Source organism: Euprymna scolopes, chromosome 24 (assembly GCF_053919585.1).
Source record: "Euprymna scolopes isolate OS-2025 chromosome 24, ASM5391958v1, whole genome shotgun sequence".
NCBI classification, from domain to species: Eukaryota; Metazoa; Mollusca; class Cephalopoda; order Sepiida; family Sepiolidae; genus Euprymna; species Euprymna scolopes.
Genome location: NC_136505.1, coordinates 87,037,826 through 87,061,249, shown reverse-complemented (window position 1 = coordinate 87,061,249; position 23,424 = coordinate 87,037,826). Strand labels below are relative to the sequence as shown.

The 23,424-nt window shown below is 34.3% G+C and overlaps 1 protein-coding gene across 2 annotated transcripts in view; it reads right to left on the bottom strand.

Annotated features, from left to right (window-relative positions):
• The window catches only part of LOC145246818 (uncharacterized), a 583,451-nt gene that overhangs the window by 64 nt on the left and 559,963 nt on the right, over positions 1–23,424 (bottom strand). For both annotated transcript variants that reach the window (XM_080108645.1, XM_080108646.1), the window contains 6 exons: positions 20,794–21,051; positions 16,122–16,379; positions 14,289–14,417; positions 8,386–8,511; positions 5,237–5,371; positions 1–126 (listed from right to left, as the gene is read on the bottom strand). The exon at positions 1–126 is cut by the window's left edge and continues 64 nt beyond it. In XM_080108645.1, coding sequence (XP_079964771.1) covers positions 71–126; positions 5,237–5,371; positions 8,386–8,511; positions 14,289–14,417; positions 16,122–16,379; positions 20,794–21,051 — 962 coding nt within the window. In that variant the 3' untranslated portion in view covers positions 1–70. The remainder of the gene's footprint in view (positions 127–5,236; positions 5,372–8,385; positions 8,512–14,288; positions 14,418–16,121; positions 16,380–20,793; positions 21,052–23,424) is intronic.

Sequence of the window (23,424 nt, the reverse complement as noted above, 5' to 3'; positions counted from 1 at the left end):
GTTTCACATAGATGGAGGTAGATAACAACAATAGCTCTTTGAGTAGTCGCTGTTTACAGCCATTGATGAGTTACTTGCTGTAATGGTCAGTCCATGGGATATCTCCTCGTCGTACATTTGAAGATTCTGAAATGGAAATAGAAATAAATATTAATTCCAAATTAAAAAAAATAATAATGTTTTGAGGTTTGTGTTTGTTTGCTTCCCATGTGTCTATCATCGGTGGCTTCATTGATCCCATAAGGTTATCGAAATCAAGTGATGTTTAGTCTACTCAGTATTTAATGGAATCAAACGAGAATAAGCCTATTTAGTACGTAACTAAATCAAGCGATGTTGAGTATATTTGATATTTAATGTAATCAAAAGACGTTGAGCCTACTTAGTCCTTGATGTAATGAAGCAATGTTGAGCCTACTTAGTATCTAATGTAATCAAGTGATATTGAGCCTACTTAGTACTTAATTTGAAACTATTTTGGAAACAATGTGTATTAATTAAAAACAAGTGTAAAAAACAAGTAAAAAATGACACAGGTTGTGAGGAAAGGTTTTTGCCAATGTTTGCACAAATATTCATGTCCATATATAATTAATCTGAACCGGCAAAATTAAAAGAAGAAACAAAGAAAACGTTCCAAACTGGAAAAGGTCACAAAAGAATTTTTGAAACGCATTAATTGTCTATACCAAAAGCAGAAGTAAAAAAACAACAACAACAAAACAAACAAACTATAATAAAATTTTCAGTATGGAAATAAACTCATTTCTCAATTCCTTCGAATATTCAAACTTTCCTGGGCAAGGGGTGTATATATATATATATATATATATATATATATATATATATATATATATATATATATATATATATATATATATATATATATATATAGATAGATAGATAGATAGATAGAGAGAGAGATATAAGATATGCAAAATAATCTTTATACAATAGCCTATCAAAAAAGCTCTACACAGATGTTGTGGCGGAACTAATCAATGTTACCTACTAACAGACTATTCCAATCTCAATAAATACCGGAAGACTAAGCCGTAAGGTGTAAGTTAATATCCGGTGGACCAACGTAGGTCGTTCGTCAGCTACGACGAACAACCCACCTATTGTATGTTTTGCATTACATGTTGTTACTTTATTTGGCCGTTCTGTTTTTCTTTGTAACCCTTAACAGGGCTGTAGTAGTGGCGACGTTGGATTTCGAACTCACAGAGGTCATTCGAATTTAAAATACCTCCAGCATTCGAAAGAACTCACAACGGAAAGTTGAATTAAACTAAAAAACACTGATGAAAGGAGAAAATCAGGAAGTCACGAAAACCAAATAAGTGCGTGGACATAAAAGTTTGGATTGCAAACTCGTGGAAAGTAAGAATATTTTCATATTTTTTCTTCTCTTTGCTTGGCACTATCACGATATCTTGGCGCACCCGTAAATACAATAGAAAGAGAAATACGAATTATTCATATTTTTTCTTGCGCCATTAAATAAGTGTATCATCGAACTGTTTTTTGGCTTACTAAAAAAGAAACATACATACGATTTTCGGTGTTTTTTTCCCTTCAGTCAACCTTTTTTGTTCTATGAAAAGACATTTGCTTTAAAGGAATATTGAATATTTCTCGCAACATATATTTTTTCTCATCAATGGGAAAAGACATTCGCTTGGAATTTAAAACTATGGTCAACGTTCATTTGCAAAGTTATTGAAGGAAACAAATTACTTTTCCCTTCCCCTCAGCTGTTCTAAAATACTAAAACCTGGTTAATCTGAACATTGTTTTGCTAATTTCCACAAATTCAGTATTTTACCCATCATACAAAAATGGACAATTGTTAAAACTGCAAATTGAACAACAGCAACAACAACATAAACAACAATTATTTGAACACCAGAAGCACTCAGATGAAAGACGACGACGACGACGACGACGACGACGACGACGACGACGACGACGACAACAACAACAACAACAACAACAACAACAACAACAACAGCGCATGGAAAAAAGTCATAAAAATAATGTATGCACCGATAATAATACTGCATTTTCAAAAAACTTAATATGGAAAAATTTCTGCTACGGACCTAAAGAAGCTTATTTTCGTTGGTATGAAAATTTTTTTACTATCAACTGCAAACAGTGGTCGAACAAGAAAATGGTTATTTTACTATTATGGAAACTAGAAAAGGCCGAGCATAACAAGTTTGTGAATTTTATTTTACCATGTACAACATCGGAATTATCTTTCACCGAGATGGTGGAACTTCTTAACGAACTATTTAGCCCGAAAATCTCTTTATTCCATAAGCGTAAGTCATGACTACATTTGCAGAAGAATGACAAAGATGATTTCAAAACATACGCAGCCATGGTAAATAAACCTTGCAACGAATTCAGATTTGCAGACAATTTTAAATGCTTAGTATTTGCGCAAGAACTGACTTCTGGTTAAGATGCGGAAATTAGGAGGTGTGTCCTAACAAAATTAGAAAATAGACCAAATCTAATCGGAGGACTGCTAGAAAATAGAAATTATTAAAAAAAGATTTGTTGGATATTGAAGCTGGAGTCACGCAAATAAAAAAAGCAGACAGACAGTTTAAAAACACATGAAAATAAAACACAAACTAGGGAAAAACGACACACATATCGACATATAGCCAAGAAAGAATGTGAAAATAGAAAAATCCCGTCTCTGTGTAATCAATGTGGTAATTTGCATTGTGTTAAGGACTGTCCATATTTATCAAGAAAATGTTTAATATGTAAAAAATAGGACACAAAGGTACTCATTGCAGAAATAAAATTAAATACAAAACCCAAGTGTGTTTGGCTGAGACTGAAAATATCGAAGAAGGGTTGTGAAAATATGTGACTATAAAAATTCATGATAAAAAAATAAAAATGCAACTCGATTCAGGTTCAGGCCTTTAGATAGTAAATTTTAATATCTAGAAGAAATTGAATAAATCCACAATTCTGAGGACATGCAAAACAGCAAAGGCTGTTAACGGTACGCAAATTAACTTTGAAGGTGATTTTTAGCAAACGTCACATTATTGGGAAAGACGAAAAAATTAAAAGCTTATGTATTATGGAAAACCACTAACCTACTCGGGTCAGACTGAATACATGAATTTATTTTATGGGACCTGCCAATATCTATGTTCTGAAGAAAAGCAGAACCAATGCTAGCAGAAACGGGGCGTTAATGGCGAAATTTAAAATGAATTTACAGAAGTATTTGCACCGAGTATGGGAAAATGTACAAAACTAGCAATGGATATAATATTAAAGCTGAATATACAATTTCTTTGCCTTTCGTTCTTTCGAATTGAAAAGAGTATTTTATTATCATACCAGATTTTTCATCACGTTTGACACAAAGTTAAGCTACGATGAACCTGGCCAGTACCAGATGGGTGACCACTTTGAACTTCCAGGTGCTGTATGTGCTCTCCGCTTATCTCAGCATTGTTTCTAGTCGTCCTGGACTTCTCCTTGCCACTGGACTCAAGCAGTGCCGATTTAGGAGAGGTGTGGCTGAATATTGCGCAACCCTTGCTTCAAAAGAAAATGCAATGTGCCGTTTGCGTCGCTGGAAAAAATCGACCAGGAGCTCGACAGATTAGAAAATGTAGGCATTCTATCAAAAATAGAATACAGTCAGTGGGCTGCCCTCACGATCTATGTGAAAAAAAATCAGGGGAAATCCGTCTAAGACACATTTGATATTGAGCCTCCCCAAATCACACCAGAATCACAACGTTCGGGCAGGAAAAAGAAAATCACTGAGCAGTTCATGGTTCATCCAAAGAGGAAAAAATACCGCTACACCGTCCGCGTTATCAGTTTGGGAGGGGGGTGTTGTGGCGGAGCTAGCCTATGTTACTTACTAATAGACTATTCCAATTTCAATAAATACCGGAAGACTAAGCCGTAAGGTGTCAGTTAATATCCGTTGGACCAACGTAGGCCGTTCAACGGCTATGACGAACAACCCAACTTGTATGCTTTGCAATACATGTTGTTACTTCATTTTGATGTTCTGTTTTTCTTTGCAACCCTTAACAACGGGTGAGTGGATCAAATAAATATAAGAAATAATTCAATCATCCAATGAATAAGGAAAAAAGAAAAACTCTTTGGACCATGGTATTTCAAAGTTTAATGCTTTTCAGAAGAAAAGAGCAAAGAAAGAAACCGGTTTCCTGCATTGCTATAGCTTTGTTATACTGTTACACACACACACACACACACACACACACACACACACACACACACACACACACACACACACACACACACACACATATATAATCGTTAGTATAAGACCATTAGCCTGGAAATTTAAAATAAAAATATACTGTATGTATATAGATGCTGTATAAATAATAAAAATAGAGACAGAAGAAGAAATATACAAAAGAAACGAAAAGATGTATAAGGAGAAATATAAAAATAGTAGAGAAATAAAAATTAATAAGAGAAGAATAACAATAAAGATGCAATAAAAATGCGCTAAACACACAAAAAAATAAAAATAAAAATGAAAATAAAAATAATTGTAGTTTAAACTTTAGAAAGACAGCATAGCAAAGCCCATAAAAGTATAGGGGGGGGGAAGTAAAGTTGTGATCCAGTAAATCCCTAGCATAAATCACAAAATCCACGATGAAGATCCGAGTTAAAGAAATTTCCCAATAAAATCTTTCAAAAATGCAACCCACACAAGTAATGCACATTTGCGTGCATTTTCAGAAAACAGTGCACAAGAAAGAAGATAAAAAACAAAATGGCTGAGAATAGAAAATTTAGTTATCATAGTCCGAAAATTTAGCAGACTCAAATATGGACTATCCAAGAGTCACGGTGATATAAAATCTAAAAGGACCGGTAAGCAAAATTGAAAAAAAAAAAAACTGCAGGTACCTAAAAATTTGATCAAAATTTTGGGGTACTTTTTTTTTAGCGGTATTTTTTCCTCTTTGGATGAACCATGAAATGCTCAGTGATTTTATTTTTCCTGCCTGAACGTTGCGATTCTGGTGTGATTTTTAGGTGCCTGCAATTTTTTTTTTCAATTTTTCAAGTTTTTTTTCAATTTTATCAAAATTTTTAGGTATTTAAATCGATTTTACAGACTTTTGTCTTACAACATTACATACAATTGATTACAATTGTTTACCTATAATTAGGATAATATTCTCACCTGTAGTAAATTCACATTTTGCTCCAATCCATCCAGGTTTACATGAACAATGTCCAGATTTCGGATCACAAATTCCGAAGTTGTCGCACTCACACACAAATTTACAGTTTGGACCATAACGACCTTCTGGGCATTCTGAAAAAGGAAAAGTAAATTAAAAATCTTTTTGTTGAGAAAAATATTTGCTTGACTTCTGGGATCAAAATGTAGTATCTGTTCTATTCTCACTCAGAGTAGGAGAAATCCTTCTAGACTGAAGCAGCTTTTATTTTATCCTATTCCAGAGTGCTTCTTTTTGGAGATGTTAGATTTTCCCCCACATTAAAAAAAAAAAACGATTGTTTTTCTAACGCTTCCCTCGTGGGGAAGCAATTAAATAAGAACTTATTTGATTTCTTTCAAACGCAAATATGTTCCATTCTTTTACCAAGCGTCATTCTAAGTTACAAACAAATTTAAAAGGTCAAAATTTCATTTAATTTTGGATTCGTTTCTTTTTTATTTAATTTTAGTACCAGGTCGGTGCAAAAGGTTTTGCCGGTTTGTAGAAGGGTCATTTTAAACCATTGTAATTTATTTTATTACTTCAACATACAAAATGATTAATTTATAACTTTTTATTTAAAATTATTAAAACGTCATTCATATTTTCTACAATAGTCTCATCCATGTTGATGTGAAAACGATTTATTTTAGTCAACAGAAAAGAAAGTCATCTTCCATCATGATAATGCTCTTGCCCCATCCTACATATTCTTTTATCCTAGTACCCTGTGATTATCATTTATTTCGAAGATTACAAAACCATTTAGATAACCTTAGGTTAACATCATGACAGGAGATTAAACACGAGTTAAGTTCATATTCCATATCAAAACCTGAAGAATTTTACAAGCGAGACATTTATAAGCTCGTTGACAAATTATAGAGAGCAAAGGTCAGTTGTTATGAATAAAGGTTTTTCAAAACAGTTTTTTAATTAGAAGATGAAAGTTTAAATCGGCAAAAACGTTTGCACCCAACTGATATTAAAGGTGCTGCGAATGTCTTTGACTTCCAGAGGCACAACACAAAACAACTCACGGCTGCTCGTGATGCAGTTCAGTCCAAAAGATTAACATCATGTTATCTGCAGTTATATTGCTTCTTGTGCATTCGATTATGTTCTCTGGTATCCGGGATGACCAAATTTTTGCTTGCAACTGAAACTGTCTCTTTATTATTACCGTTCCTTCATCATTGTTAGTTTTACATTTAATTTCGATTCTCATGCGTTCTCGAGCAAACATATCTTCAATAATGGCGACAACAAGCACATGGTCCATATACAAGCGTAAAAATTGAACATTAAACAATAATAGTTTACTAGCGGCACCTGTGGAAATTTCACAGCAGATTCTTTCAAATGTAATATATTGATGTTGGCATTCTGTGAATCTTCAGTGTAAATGAAAACACCCTGATATTATTGTAGCTCTTTTGTTAAAACTACAAATGTATTTATCTAAGCTGGCAGGGACGCTTAAATGTTGATATTTTGATTTATGCAGATTTCATACATATAATTTTAGCGTCAATTTTTTATCGATTCTTATCTATATATCTATAAAAGTGAAAATGTGTGTGTGTGTGTGTGTGTGTGTGTGTGTGTGTGTACATTTCCCTACCAAATAACTCTGTAAATTTTCGGTCTACAGACTCTAGATTTGACATAAGGGGTATTGAGATTTAAGAAAATGTTTTTAATCGGTTTTCGGCCAGAAATTTTGCTGTCAAGTTCAACGTTTTGACCTTTGAAAATTCTACCAAACTCCTCCGTCAATTTTGGGTCTAAACACTTGAAATTTTAAATGTAGGTTACTTGGACATGAATCAAACTTTTTAATTTTGTTTGAGTTCAAAAAAAGGAAATGTTAACGAGGTCACAATTGGGGTCAAAGTTTAAAAAAAAAAAAAATTACCTTTGCGGTCTCCACCAGATTACTCAGTCAATTTCTGGTCTAAACATTTGAAATTTTACATAAAGGGTATTCAGAGATAGACCAGCTTTTTAATCGGTTTGGGTCGAATAAAATAATAAATGTTTAGGGGTCAAAATTAGGGTCAAAGTTAAAAAAAATTTACCTCTGCGGTCTCTACAAAATTACTCGGACAATTTTTGGTCTAAACATTTGAAATTTTACATAAATTGTATTCATACACAGGGCAAGTTATGACCAGTACATAGGGCCCGAGCAAAGGCGGACTGAACTGCTAGTATATATATAAAGTTGTGATTTCCAAAATAAATATATATATCTACATGACTTGTGTGCATCAGCTTAAACCAAAACCAAAACTTATAAAGAATATATATATATATATATATATATATATATATATAACTACTTAATTTACTCACATAAAATTAATATACGAAAGTATAGATTTATGCGTAAACTTTAAGTATTTACTTCAAAAGTGCTCAATACGTAGGTAGAGCTAGTTAGTAATTTATAAAATATATATGGCGATTAAGCTACACTGAATATTCGGCGTTTCATCCACTCTAGGACTCTTCAGCCTGAAAAGTCCTAGAGTGGATGAAACGCGGAATATTCAGTGTAGCTTAATCGCCATATATATTTTATAAATTACTATATATATATATATATATATATATATATATATATATATATATATATATATATATAACTTTTGTTTCTTCAGTTCAAAACCGAAACCAAAATTTTTGAAGAATTTTTAGTAAGATTATTTATAAAAAAAATAGATGACTTGAGTGCCATAAGCTATAATCGAAATCGAAACCATGAAGAATTCTTATGAAGAATTCTTGGTAAAATTATTTATTACAAGATAAGGTCATAACAATTCAACGACACTCACTCGGAAGAAAAAAGATGTAAGCATGACACACAAAATAATACACACGCTATCGTATTAATATATATATATATATATATATATATATATATATATATATATATATATATATGTTATATATATATATGTTATATATATATATATATATATATATATATATATATATATATATATATGTGTGTGTTATATATATATATATATATAGTACTTTTATTACATACATATTTTTTTTTCTCTGCGTATTATCATTGCTTCTCTTGCCTTACCTTTTTTACACCTTGGTCCTGTAACACCTGAGGGACATTTACATTCGCCTGTCACAGCATGGCATCCAAGGAGACCACAGTCACATTTCTCTTGGCAGTGTAAACCATAAAATCCGGGTTCACAGTCTGTTGAAAAAGAAATGCAAATTTGCAACAGAACTTTTTATAATTTGTAATGTCGATAGGATTATGGATGGTGCAATCAATACATAAGGTTTATTTTTATTTGCTAAGGTGTCCCCACTTATTAAGGTTAAAAGTTATTCGAGGATGAAGTTAACGAGATGGATAGATTGTCAGTTGAAAGATGAACAATATCATGAGATGGTTGGTTGGTTGGTTGGTTGTTTTTGTTTTACGGCATATCAACCCTTTTCGGGTTATTTAATGCCGAATCAAAAAATTTTGAAGGAAAAATTTTTAATGGAATATATTTGTTGTTATCAAGTCAGTTTCTATTTAACCCATAGATGGAACCCTAACACGTACTACCACTCTGGGCCAGAGTGGACCTGGGAGCAATGGTAATTAAAGGGTGGCTCCACACTCCCTAAAGCCCACAAGCTGGGGCCTCACCATTGGATATAGTTTAAGGTCATATCCAGGACCCCCATTGAGGGACTTTTACCTTCTGCAGGGGGGCAGTCGGTGTATTCTAATGCCCCACCGACAGGGCCGCATGAGATGGTTGATAATAATGAATGAAATAAAGAAAATTGAATGATTTATGAGAATTTATGACAAGTGTTTGGAAAGAAACCTCTGTTCAGTCTCAAAAGGCAATGGATACTCCCTATTGTGAGGCAAAGGTTGCACAATCTCCAACCACACGTTTTCTGAATCAGTAATGTTTGAGTCCAGTGGCAAGTAGAAGTGCTAGACAACTGGAAACAATGCCGAGATAAGCAGAGAGCACATATAAGACCTGGAATTCCCAAATGGTTACCTATTTTAGTACTGACCAGGCTCAACGGTGTTTAACTTCGGTGATCAAACTAGAACCGGTGTGTCAACGTGATTATGCTGTATGACAAATGATTGATAACATTGGATTTAAAGATGGTCATGTTTTAGTCCTCCAAAAAGTAATCTAGTGTCAACATGTCCACGATTATATTTTAGCTGTCAGGGAAGTAATCACATGGCAATGAGTTCCATGGGTCGAAAATTCTTGACACATACAAAAAAAAACTCTTTTCATGGAAATTCTGCTGGGCATAGAGAGGTGGTATAGAGAGGAGTTCTTGCTGTGCATGTTTTACAAGGGGGAATCAGAGATTGGAGCTCAGTCGAGCATTTTCCATGGAAAGAAGATAGGGTAGAAAAAAAAACTAGCAACATGTTTTCTATGAGAAAGAGGCTGTAGGAAAGCAAAGAGGATATCGACCAATAGATTTTGAAGTTGGTTTTGTACTCCTTAAGTTAAGGAAAGTATGATCCAAGTTGCATCTGTGTCTCTTTTTTTATTTTCTCTCTCTCTTCTGTGAGAAAAACCTTGCCAAGAAGAATATTTTGCTAGATTTCTAAATCAATTTTGTACATTGTCAAAGCAAGAAAAAGTGGTATGGGCGGTACTGAACTATATATGGTGGAAGTACTCTGTCTTAGGACGTATTTGACTTATTTAAGTAGAAGATTGCATTGGGAATCAGATCATTTCTGGAGCAGTAGAATGATCCAAACATTTTTCCAGAACCTTTAGCAACAGATATGTCTTCCACTTTAAATCTGAAGTTTTTAGGGAATTTCCCTAATAAAATAAAATAACACAATTCTATGAACAATGACAAACAACTTCTTCAACTTAACAAGGGAAAGGTTTATTCGCAGAGCGTACTGAAGGAAGAAAGTAGAGTCGGGTCTCCACTGCCTTACGAGGTAGTTACAGCCGGCGGCTGTCGTCAATACCTTTAGTAGGAGCAGCGAAGAGAACAGGCGTCTAGCACCGACGAAGGCTGGTAGCGTAAGAGAGAGTTTTCTTTTGGGACCGGAAGCTGTCTGGTCCCTAGGGGTTAATTTGTATTCGTGTGCAAGTCCTCAGATTGGACAGTTTAATGCCGCATCACTCACTCAGAGGAAGCGAATACACGAGAAGAAAAGGGGTCTATTTGTGTCTGCTACAAGTTCGTCCAAACAAAGAATTTTTTCAAAGAGAGAGCCATTCACTTCATCTTTAGGATCTGAGCATTAGTAGTGAAAGGAGAGAATTGGTTTTAGAGGTGTTAAATGTAACAAGCAACGTTTTATCTATATGCTGTACATCAGGCTTCAAGTGGAGAAAAAAAGAGGGATATATATATAATTTCCTCTCAATTGTATAATTATCATAGCGATAGATTTATTTTAGTCGTTCCCCCATTCTTTTTTATTTCCGATATTTGGATTTTATTTTAGTCGTTCCCGTTTGAACTATATAAATAAAAAAAAAAAAACAAAAAAAACAAAACAAAAAAAAAACAAGAAAAACCTCGATTTGGCTTTGAAAAGTGTGGGCGAAACCCGGTCGGCTGACTCTACCCGCTTATTTAGTTAATTTTTTTTTTTTTTTTTACCCTCCATTAAATGTTGTCCCTCTGTCCTTCCTTTTACCATGGTTGGAAAAAGAATTCAGTCTTCCTTTTTTAATAGCTATCATAAAGTTTTGTACCCCCACAAATTATAATAATTATATATATATATATATATATATATATATATATATTTCTATGGAAATATTATTTATTCACTTATATTTCCTTTTTATATATACAAATCCTTATTTTAGAAGCTCAATTTAATTATAGAGCATATAATGAATGAATAACAAAAGTCTATATTTCAAATTTCATGATGTTGACCATCTTACAATTCTATGAGCTTTATGTGACTTTATTTCTAAATTTCAAAATGGCGTAATGAAAGAAAACTATAAGGTATTTGCAACTTCTCTTCCAATTCTCGGATTTTGTAATCATGTTCAAACACATTTTATTTCATTTTGGTGGATTGATTGTTGCTATTTCTTCTGATGAATTAAGGGCAAAATAGATTCACTGATTGATATAATAATTAAGTGATTGATTTTGTGCTATGAAACAGATACTGTCAATAATTGTGTCAACTGAATTAAACGAATAAAATTGTAAGATGGTCAGCATCATGAAATTTGGAATATAGACTTTTGTCATTCATTATATATATATATATATATATATATATATATATATATATATATATATATATATATATATATATATATAATCTGCTCTTCCAAGTACAACCATAGACAGTTGTTTCATATGCATAGATAAATTATCGTAGGACATGATTTGGGATATCATTAATGAAAATCAGAAAGAAAATTGGACTCGGAATCGATTCTTGATGTATGCTGACGTTTATCATACTTCGGACTTTCTGCCTATCAATACTTACTTTTATGATGATGACATACTCACATAATATTTCCCCAGTTCCTTTCAACACTGGTCAATCTCATAATATTGAACCAGTTGTAATCATAGAAAAATTTTGGGCCTGTCTGATTGGCAGTCATCCAGATGTGAATCCATAGACAGATCGATATTTCTATTTGTATTAATTGAAAATTGGAGAGTAGATTTGTGTGTTTATATTGAATGACATCACAATCTCATCAGTTGTGAAGGAGTTTCACATCACAGAATGTTATCTACCCTCCACTACATGTCACAGTAACATGAAGATAATTGATGTTGATTATGACAATGGTGTGAAGATATCTGATATATAACACTCACTAAAGCTTCTTTTTTTTACCTAGAGGGTCACCACTTATCAAGCCCCGGAGGCCACTCAAGGATAAGGGTTAAGTCTTGGGTAGTTGATGAGATAGACAACTCAATAAGAATTTATTCACATTAGACTTGAAAACGACCATGTTATAGTCAGCCGAGAAGCAGACAAACGGTATTGTGTTCCACAAACGGACAGTTATAGGAAACAAACTCTACTCATGGAATTTTTGTTCAGTTTTGGGAACAGATAGGGAGGGGGGAATGTTGTGAATGTTTATTTTGGCTACGTGAGTATTTGTTGTGAATGTTTTAATCTTACAGTTATTTATCCCAGACAACGCCAAATAGAAAATATGGTTCCGTCTGTGAAGTTATCTTAAATATAATGTCTATTAAAACAATCCTAATACTATTTCTTAAGTGGAGAAAGTTATTACATCTGAAATCAAGGCAGTGCCAAGAGAGGAGTGTGTCAGAGTTATTGACAATTTTGCATGTTGTATTGAGATATGTTTATAATTAAACAGTTACAAAATAAAAACTGTTGGAGAAACTTCATGGACAAGTCAGGCATAGACCAAAGTTTATTTATATGAAATATAGTTGGATTGAAGGAATGTGAATTTTATTGACGATTTCATGGATTGCATCTATTATCAGCAGCATCTTTCATTTGGAGATTATTTAACTTCATCAATATTGGTATTGTTTTGATTGTTTGAACAATTATTCTCTTCATGAGTGTTATATTGGCACAACGTTTCGGTCGTTGAAACCTACGACTTTCATCGGATGTAAACTCTATGTTTTTTTTCGACTAAGGAAAAAGAATTAGTTCTGTATTGTAAGAAATTGGACCGTGGGTTTGAGGGTGGGTCCGTAAATTATGAAAAAAAGCAAATTTTCAGGGGTCACTAGGGTATTTTTTAAAACTTTCTTATGATTCAATTTTTTGATGAATTCTTGTGCTAATTGTCAATATTAATGAAATCATGTTTTATGAAACCATGGATGGACAACTTACGTGTGTTTTTATTTTTTTCTAGAAAAGTGTATTTTCTAGAAAAAAAAACGAAAACACACGTCAATATTGTCAGTTCTTCTTTAAATGCATTTTCAGACTGACAATCGTATTTTCTTGCAAATGATAGTGTACTATATATTCTGATAATATGTGTCACCTTTTCATTTTCAGAGAAATCCTTGTAGAACTGGGGACATTTTTACTTTGTTCAAATTAGAGTGCTCATTGTTGGAGGAGCTGAATTTTCCGCATATTAAAATATGATAAAAATGCTTGTGCCTCTAACTTTAGTGGGTTGGCAGCAAGAAGGGCATCCAATACAGACAAATCTTACCTCAACTTTCAAAGAAAATTGATCATATTTCAAGCAGAGTCAATTTCTAAATACCGTCAAACATATGCCAGAAAGTTAAATGAACGTTAAACCGATGATGATGATGATGATGATGATGATGATGATGATGAGGATTCGACCTTGTATCTCACTCTGCCCTCATGAAAAGACAAGTAAACAGAAACAAGCATGTTCACTCTTCATCAAACATGGCAGACTAGAAGAATCAAATTAGACGATCATCATTACTATCATCATCATTAGCATGCTTGTCATCAGACAAGAACCAAACCAAAGCATTTGGTCATCCTTTCATCTGTATAACAATTGAACCATAATTATTCAGCTCTAGATAATCATACCATATAAACCACTACACCTGTGGACTCGTATCTATATATCTAACTTCTGTAAAATGTTACTAAATAATGTGCAACACTTGCCCAATCATCCTCTCTTGCTGACACAGCTAGCTATCTATAGAGCCCCATCCAAACTGCCATCAGAAACGAGATTTGATGATCCAGCATCAAATTATATGGAAACATAGAGCTTACCTGGATGTGTCTAGCTACTCAAGGCCAACATCAAAAAGAGGCTGAAATTTCATTTGGTTTTCAAAAGTAGAAGAATACATCCATTGTTGCCAAGTATAATTCAGGGGGGATTACTTGAATATTATTCAAGTAAAACAACTCTGCATGTATGACACAAGGACGTTTTTTTAGGGGATACTAAACCAATGTAATATTCATTAAAGAATACAAAGAAAAAAAATGGCGGTGGTTACCTTTTTCGCACTGATTTCCAATAAACCCTGGTTTGCATTTACACTGACCAGTTTCATGGTCGCACTTGGCATCATTCGTACAATCACAGCGTTCTTTGCAATAAAAGCCGTGCGTATTTGGAGGGCATTCTGAAAAATAAAAATTTTAAGTATTGTTGTAAAAATAATGAATCATGAGACAGCGAACACGAATCATAGAAAGTCAAAGGTCAACCAGCTTTTAACAGACTTAAACTTTGAGGGGTGAATCAAGCAAGGGCCACAAGGACCTTTAATGAACACTGCCTTCAAAAACCAACAGTGATCCCAATGAGGGAAAGCTAATAATGGAAACTGACTAGAACTGGAAAAAAGTTTTGTATCAACTTAATATATTTACGTCATTCAATCAAAACTCTTGTTGCTAGGGTGACTAATGAAACTGATGATCATTTTCAGGTTAGCCCATTATTTCCATAATTTCTTTATATCATTCTCTTAAAAGTTGATGCATCACAATATTAGAATTCCTAACAGTAGGAATTTGAGCGTGTAAAAATAATGTTCAGAATGGTCTTTTGCATAAAATTAAATTAAGGAAAGAAGTGGAAAATTTCATCAAAAGTTTTAGAGTTAATAGAGACGACAAAACACGTGGTTGTGAATAAGTATATTTTAAATACATATGTGGACATCACTCTGATGAAGGCCATAATATGGTTTTCATCTAGGTTAAAGTAATGCTTCCAATTATAAGTAGAGTAAATAAAAATAAAAACAAAATATAAATAAGTGGTCATATTTAAACTGCAATACATATCTCACACTAGTATTAATGGTGTTTGTTAGTGACAAACTGTTGTCTGTCACTTACTGGAATTCTGGTTTTGAATTTTAGATACTATGAGGAGACGATGCAGCACGTGTGGATAACTATATATATAAGTGAGAATGTGTGCATGTGAGGACACTTCTCAACCTATATACTCAACGAATTGAAATTCTGTATACAAGATATTCAGACAGGTGGAAATCTTCATCCAGAAAAAGGGTTGCTCAGGTGTCCAAATTAAAAGAATTGGTACATGGGAGCTATCGGATTTTTATCTGTTTGCTACCTGTTTCAGGGATGCGTATACATGAATAGTTCACATTACAGATTACTTATGTTAAGAATAGGTAGTTTGAAAAATGACGTGTCATGCTAGTCTAATGGCTATCGTACTTGACTCACTGTCTTTAGATTTTAGTTTCGATCTCAGATCGAGTATTTTTTCTTTTTTTTCACTTACAAGAAGTGAACAATTTAGAAAAAAAACAATACTCGCATGCACATGACTCAGTTTCTGCATGAATTAATATATAATATTTATGCATATTTTACGACCAGGCAATGCCGGGCAGCCCACCAGTGTCCTGGTTTGAGGTAGTTGCTTGTCTAGCCGCACTGATGAGCTATGAAGCAGCGAAACAGTACTGTATGTGGATGACTATATATATATATATATATATATATATATATATATATATATATATATATATATATATATATATATATATATATATATCCAGTAAACCCAACAGTATGAATTAAAAAGGGAAATGTGACACACAAGTTTATGTGCCATTTTTAGCTTTTTATTTGCTCTTGATAAAATTCGTGAAATAGTGAATAAAACGTTGAATCTTTAGGTCTTTCACATTTTCATTTTTAAGTTATATGTGTGTGTGTGTGTGTGAGTGGGTGTGTGAGTGTGAGTGTGAATGTTTGTGTATGTGAGTATGTGTGTGTGAATTTAAAGATAGAGAAATTCAACAAAAAGAGAGAAAAAAACAAACAAACAAAAGACTTACGAATTTCACAAAGCTGACCATAATAACCAGGTGCACAGGTACAGCATCCACTGACGGGATCACATGACCCTCCGTTCTGGCATTTACAGGTGTGTATACATCCAGGACCATAGCGTCCAGGAGGGCAATGTTCAGAACAAGTTGGTCCCCGCCAACCCATTGCACATCGGCACATACCATCCTGGGGATTGCATTCTCCATTCGGACTACAATTGCAGATACCTTCACAATCAATGCCATATCGTCCAGGAGGACATTCTGAAAGCAAAACAAGATGGAGTTTGTTTTTTTTTTTAAAATATTTTTTGTGCTTGTTAATATCAATGTGAGCAAACATCTCATACAAAAATAAATATAAATAAAATAAGAAATCAAAAAAGTCTTCGATCTTACAGGTCCCACACTATCAACTAAGCTTCAGCTCCAGTCCCATCACTACAATGTTGCATCCCGGTGCCTGTTTTATAAGTACTTTAATAAAACGTGTTCTAATGAACTCATAGCACTTGTGTCGCCTCAACATACATACCCCTGACTAACATGGCAAGCAGCAAAATTCCACCCCTACAGCATTTTCTTAAATGCTAGAAAGCCTTCTACTCTAATAATTTCTTTCCTCGGACTGCTAGACTTTGGAATTCCCTCTCAGTTTCCTATTTCCCCTATTGTGCTAAAATGCAGAAGTTTAAATGTAATGTGAACAGGCATTTCGCTCATCTCACACAGTGCACCTGTATAAATAGTTCCAAATAGTAGCCTCTTACGCCTAAGTGGCAATATGCCTTGTACAGGGTGAACAAGAGTAAAAAACAATAAAATAGATATCTCACTGATGATGCATTTCTCTACCTATATAAGAGCCAGGTACGTCCAAAGGTGGAGTATTGTTGCCACATCTGGGCCGGAGTTACTAGATAGCCTTATCCTGCCTTGACAGAGTTCAAAATAGACTTCGTAGTCTAGTAGGAGATGTCCTTTTCTCTTCCTTCCAACCTATTTCTCACAGAAGAGACCTTGCGAGCCTGTCTCTGCGTTATTGTTATTTTCATGGAAAGTGCCCGTCTGAGCTCCAATCTATGGTCCCCCCTTGCCAAATTTTCATAAGAAACACTCATCTAGTTGAAAACACTATCAATAATTTCCCCCACTCTTTATCCATGCCTAAACCTAAACGTAGATTCCATGAACAAAACTTCTTTCTTAGAACTGCACACCTGTGGAACTCGCTTCCGTTTGCCCGCTTTCCAACTGACTACAATATTGTCATCTTCAAGTTCAATGTAAACAAGTTCTTGATGAGTCGTTCCCCTTAAGTTATCCAATTTACCATATTTACACTACTAACGATTACTGTGATATTGTCTTGATATTGTCTCATTGACTACTGTACATTCTTTAACCCTTATCCTCGAGTGGCCTCTGGGCTTTGATAACTGGTGACTCCTATGTAAAAAAAAAAAAAAAAATAAGTGAAGGAAAATACATTAATGAATAAAATATAAAAGCATTACATTTTCTGGAGATTGAAAAATTTGCCGCTAGATAAGCATTTAGATACAACAGCAACTTCAAGGAGTTTCTCGTCATTAGGGCTAGGACAACAGCATATTCTTTTCATTGTTTGGACTCTCGAGTGTGTATCCGTTGATATCTTATATGCTTTTATAGAGTGAAATGGTTCTCGGGTGATTAACTGCGTCTAACTGTGTCAGATATATACTTGAGTGGTCCTGGATATGACCTTAAACTATATCCAGTGGTGAGACCCCAGCTTGCGGTCTTTGGGGAGCGTGGAGCCACTCTTTAATTGCCATTGCTCCCAGGTCCACTCTGACCGGAGTGGTAGTACCTGTTAGGGTCCCAACTATGGGTTAAATAGAAACCGACTTGAAAACAACAAATATATCCTATTTAAAAAATTTTCTTTGAAATCTTTGGATTCGGCATTAAATAACTTGAAAAGGGTTGATATGCCGCAAAACAAAAACAACCAACCAACCAACCAACCTATATAATTGAGAGCCAAAACAATGATAAGAATATTCTCTTGTCATAGCCCTACTCATCAATAAACGGAAATAATGTTTGTTTCTTGAAAAGGGGAGTGTTTCTCTTGAAATATCAAAATGCATATTTTCCATTATTCACCATAACAGTAAGCAAAAGATATACTAACAATTAAAAAATTCATAAATTTTATAGAAGAAAAATCTCACACACTGTTTTCGCTAATTTATTTTGTTTGTCTTCTCTTTCACTATTTTGGCCTCTACCGCATCGCAAACAGCCTTATCTATCGATATATAAAAGTGTGTGTGTGTGTGTGTACATTTCCCTACGCAATAACTCTGTCAATTTTAAGCCTACAAATTCGAAATTTGATATAGAGGGTACTGAGATTTGGGAAAATCGATGTGATTGGTTTTCGAACAGAAATTTGGCGATTAAGGGGTCAAAGTTTCCGATTTGACCTTTGAGAACTCTATCAAACTCCTCCTACAATTTTGGGTCTAAACACGTGAAATTTTAGATATAGATTCCTTGGACATGGATCTAACTTAATAACTTTATTTGAGCCCTAAACAATAATTTTTAAGGGGTGATAATAGGGGTCAAATTTTAAAAAAATTGACCGTTTTTTTTTGTTTTGCTCAGCATACACCTCAAAACACCCGGGCAACGCCGGGCTGAAATGCTAGTAGATCTATAAAATATAATGCTATTATTTTAACAGAGGACGGCGTGTGTATGGCGGTTGTATGCAGATGCGAAGCCGTGTGTGAAGTAACGTCACAGCGAGGAAGAAAAGAAAAAGATATAAAAAGAAGAACGTGTGCATCGGGGAAAGTATCCGGAAATAAATGTTGTTTCAACGGAAAAAAAAGTGAGTTAAGTAATTTCTTATCTTGGTCTTCTTTGTGATAGAGTCTACAACGTGTTGAGTCCTGAGTGTTTGCATGTTAACACGTGTTTAAATGTGTGTTACGTTACATCATATTTAGATTTTTATTTACTTATAAATTATCACTTATCGAAGCTAAAAGCCACTCGAGAACAATCGTTAGTGAATGGAGAGATTGACAGTTGAATGATGATGAATATTATGAAAGGGTTGAAAATAATGAATTGAATAAACAAAATTTGATCACTTGTGTGAAAGATTTATGATAAGTGCCTATTGACATCAGTTTTGAAGACGAACATGTTGTAACTCTCAAGGAAGCAATCTTGTGGCAAAATGTTCCACAGATAGAAAGTGCTAAAAAAGAAACTCTGTTCATGGAAATTTTATTCAATATTAGACACTTGAAATAAAAAAGTTCTGTGCAGTCATGTTGGGGAGACAATTTTTTCCATGGAACATTTTACTAGGAGGAACCAAGGATTGAACTTCAGTTAAGCACCTTCCCTGGAAATAAGAATAGAGTGCAGAAAGACTAACAACTGCCGAAAATACTTCATTTCTCAAATTTCAGATTAAGTGATCCTTATATATATGTATATTTATGAAATAATGAATGTTGGTACATTTTAAATAGGACGGCCTCCTAATATGAATGTGGTATTGTGGTGACTGACATGATTCTAGTCACATGTATGGTAAATATTTGTTAGTATTCATGACGATGCATAACCAACGACACCATTTTCCTCACATTTTTGAATGGCCTTGTGCCTAATTTGTTGTTAATGTAAATTTTTTATTATTATTTCTGCAAATAAATACTTCAAAGTGTAGTATCTATTTTGTTATGGTCAGTTAGGGAGAGATCCTTCTAGATTGAGATACTTTAAATTTTTGTTCCTATCTCGAGTAGCCATTTTGATGGAGCTGGAGTTTTCCTATATTAAAAACTATCTTATCTCGAATTAAACCCTTGTAGTAGGAAGATAATAGGATCTAGACCCACTAGATTGTAAAGTCAATTTTGTATTCTGTCAAGGCAAGAAAGTGTTCTCTTGGTGGCACCACCTCGTCTGAACTCCAATCTCTGGTCCCCCCTCGCCAATCTTTCACGAAAAACACCCGTCTAGCTGAATCCACTGTGAAAAATTTCCTCCACTCTATATCTGTGCCTAAATCAAAACGCGGATTCCATGAACAAAGCTTCTTTCTTAGAACTGCACGCCTGTGGAACTCTGTTCCGTCTGCCTGCTTCCCTCCAGACTACAACTTGGATGTCTTCAAGTCCAATGTTAACAAATTCCTAATGAACCGCCCCCTTAATTAAACACTTCATCAAATCTCCACACTAACGTAATGTACTTGCAATAACCCTTATCCCTGAGTGGCTTCCGGGCCTTGATAAGTGGTGATCACTGTGTAAAAAAAAAAAAAAAAAAACTCATCTAGGGCGGCAGTCCTCAATCTTATATCAAACTCTTACATAGGTAGAGGATTGCATCGATTTGAATATTTTCTGGAGTAATAGAATGATGGCACCATTTTTCCGGTAACTTTGATGAGATTGCAAATAAATCTTTCATTTAAATGGAAAGTCTTTGGAGTCAACATGATTACGTCAAGATTAAATAATTGTCTGAAATGTTAGAGTAATCCAACCATATGATGAAGAGGAGTAGAGGAGGGCCGAGAGTTACTTAAAGCTATGGTTATGAGCCGCCAAAAAGGTTGGGAACCACAACATGAAGCTCTTTTTGGTTTCTTTACCTTTTTCACAATTCTTTCCCATGGTTCCTGCTGGGCAAGCGCACCTTCCTGACCTGGCATCGCAGACCCCTCCATTTTGGCACTGGCAGAGATCACTACAGTTGAGTCCATAATGTCCTGTGGGGCAGGGCTGTTCACATGTCGCTCCAATCCACCCAAGAAGGCAGATGCATTCGCCGGTCTTATCATCACATTGGCCACCATTTTGACATGCGCAAACACTCTGGCAATTCGGACCAAATTCTCCAGGTCTGCAGCCTATGGATGACAAAAAAATAAGGCATTTAATAAGCATATATATCCAAATATATATAATATATAAAGCAAAGTCAGTCTATTTCATGTTTTTATCATCAATAGCTGAGTTTATATAAAATCAATGTTTAATTCTGGTTCAAGTTTTTGGTTGATCGTTACAGCATGTTGTTAAGAATAAAATGTAAGTCGATTTAGTTCCTTCCAGAAAATACTTTGCCCAACTCAGAATTATTTTCATGCATACACCATCATATAAAAAGAGATATAACTCTATATTAGACTATATAGATTTATTTCTCTTCGCTTGGAACAATATATATATAATTATTTCCACAACCAAACAACGTCGCAGCCTACGAAAGCCATGACAGCCAACAAACCGGAAGTCCAGCTGGATGGCATTGTCCTTGCGAAACATTGGCTTGGGGTTATTAGCTGGTTGGATGACTGCGTTCCTTGTTGAGACAAAGTAGGTGCATTCCACAGTCGGATTTCACCACAGTTTGCTTGATCTATGTTAGTTAATAGACTTTCTCCCATGCGGGGCGTTTGCTCAGTTGGCAGAGTGCTTGCCTCGCATGCAAGAGGCTCAGGTTTCGAATCCCAGGTCCGGACATGTCTAACTGATGAGTCCAAATGAGGGCGAAACTCGAGTCTTGAACTTCCAGTTTTTTTGGCTGTCATGGCTTTTGTAGGTTGCGACATTGTTTGGCTGTGGACGGTTATAGTTAAGTTTACTAATTGGGTAATTCTGTAAACTCAATTGGAATATATTAGCACTAATATTCATAGGATACTTGTAACCATATAGAAAAGCTCAATAAACCAAATATGAAATAGAGCTTGTTATGAATTAAAACTCTGTAAATTAGGATTTACAAAAATGTATTATTCGACAAGGAACACAAAATGAACATTTAGAAAATTCCTTATTCTGCAGTTTGAAAGAATGCCTTCTTTACTGTAGAGAAACGATATTTACAAAATATTATTTGTATTTAAACTATGATTTTGCTGTTAAGCGCATAAATTGAACCTCAACGTATGAAGTGAATTATATTGCATAAAAGATAATGAAAAAAATTTCTGTGCAAAGGTGACAAGGATATTTTGATGAAGTTCAGAAAAATCCAGAAACTATGATGTTAGGGTAACGGATTCTTGATTACCCTATGATGCTGAACTCGTTTTTTTATATATATATATATATATAGTATAAAGCTTGTGTGTGCGTCTGGTCATGAATAGGCTCCTATATGGTTGACTATTATAGAAAACTGATCACATAATGATAGAAGATGTATCGAGACACAGGAATGGCTATGTTTGATCTGGCATAATGATGATTCATTAAAATTGTGGGGTCTGTGTACACGCCTGGTCCACAAAGTATGGAAATAAAAAATTTAAAAAAAATGTTTACAAATGTTTTTGATATAGATGTACATAATAATACTTTGATAAGTATGTTTTAACTTAAATAGGGATGGTATAATAAAATTGTGGGGTCTGCGTTCGCGCCTGGCCTCCATAGAATGGAAATAGGCACAAACTTTAATAAAGACTTTTCATATCTATCTGCGTAAGTATACTTTGATAATTATGTTTTAGTTTGAAGAAATATGGTATAATAAAATTATGGGGTGTTTGTTCGCGCCTGACCTCCATAGAATGGAAATATGTCACAAAGTTTAACAAGGTTTTTTAATATAGATCCACAAAATATCGTGATAAGTGTTTCAGTGTGAACAGGTATGGTATAATAAATTATGGGGTTTATCTATTTTATTTTTAATTTCATCATATTTTGCTTTGGTTTTGATAGCTCCAAATTCGAAGCTATCTCTTTACAACTCTTCCTTTTCATAACCTATCATACTTTCATAAATCAGAGTCCATTTTCTGTAGGATGTTTTTGAACCCAGTCAACAACGGGTACTTTTGCTAGTTTGTGACTTATTTATTTATGATTAACTAGCCTGGGTGCCCGGCGTTGCTCGGGTGTTTGGAGGTGTGTGTTGAGAAAAAAAAAGTGAAACCGTACCGCGAAGGAGGAAAACAACGTGAAAAAAAAAAAAAACATGACGTCTTTGTTGTTGCACCCATCGCCAATCCGGAAGTGCCGTAGGTTTAAATTAAGGCTAGACAATCGAAACGAGGGGATGACTTTCGAAAATATCGGCGAAAAAGCGACCCCACTCCCTATAGAAAAGTTTCCAGTTGAGGGTGAAGGAATCAATGTTTTGGCCAATTTTTTGATATTTGTCATCCGAAGGGTTGAGCTTCAAAATAATACCAATCTTGTGAAAATCCGTTGCCTCTGTCGAAAGTTTTAGATATACATACATACATACATACATACATACATACATA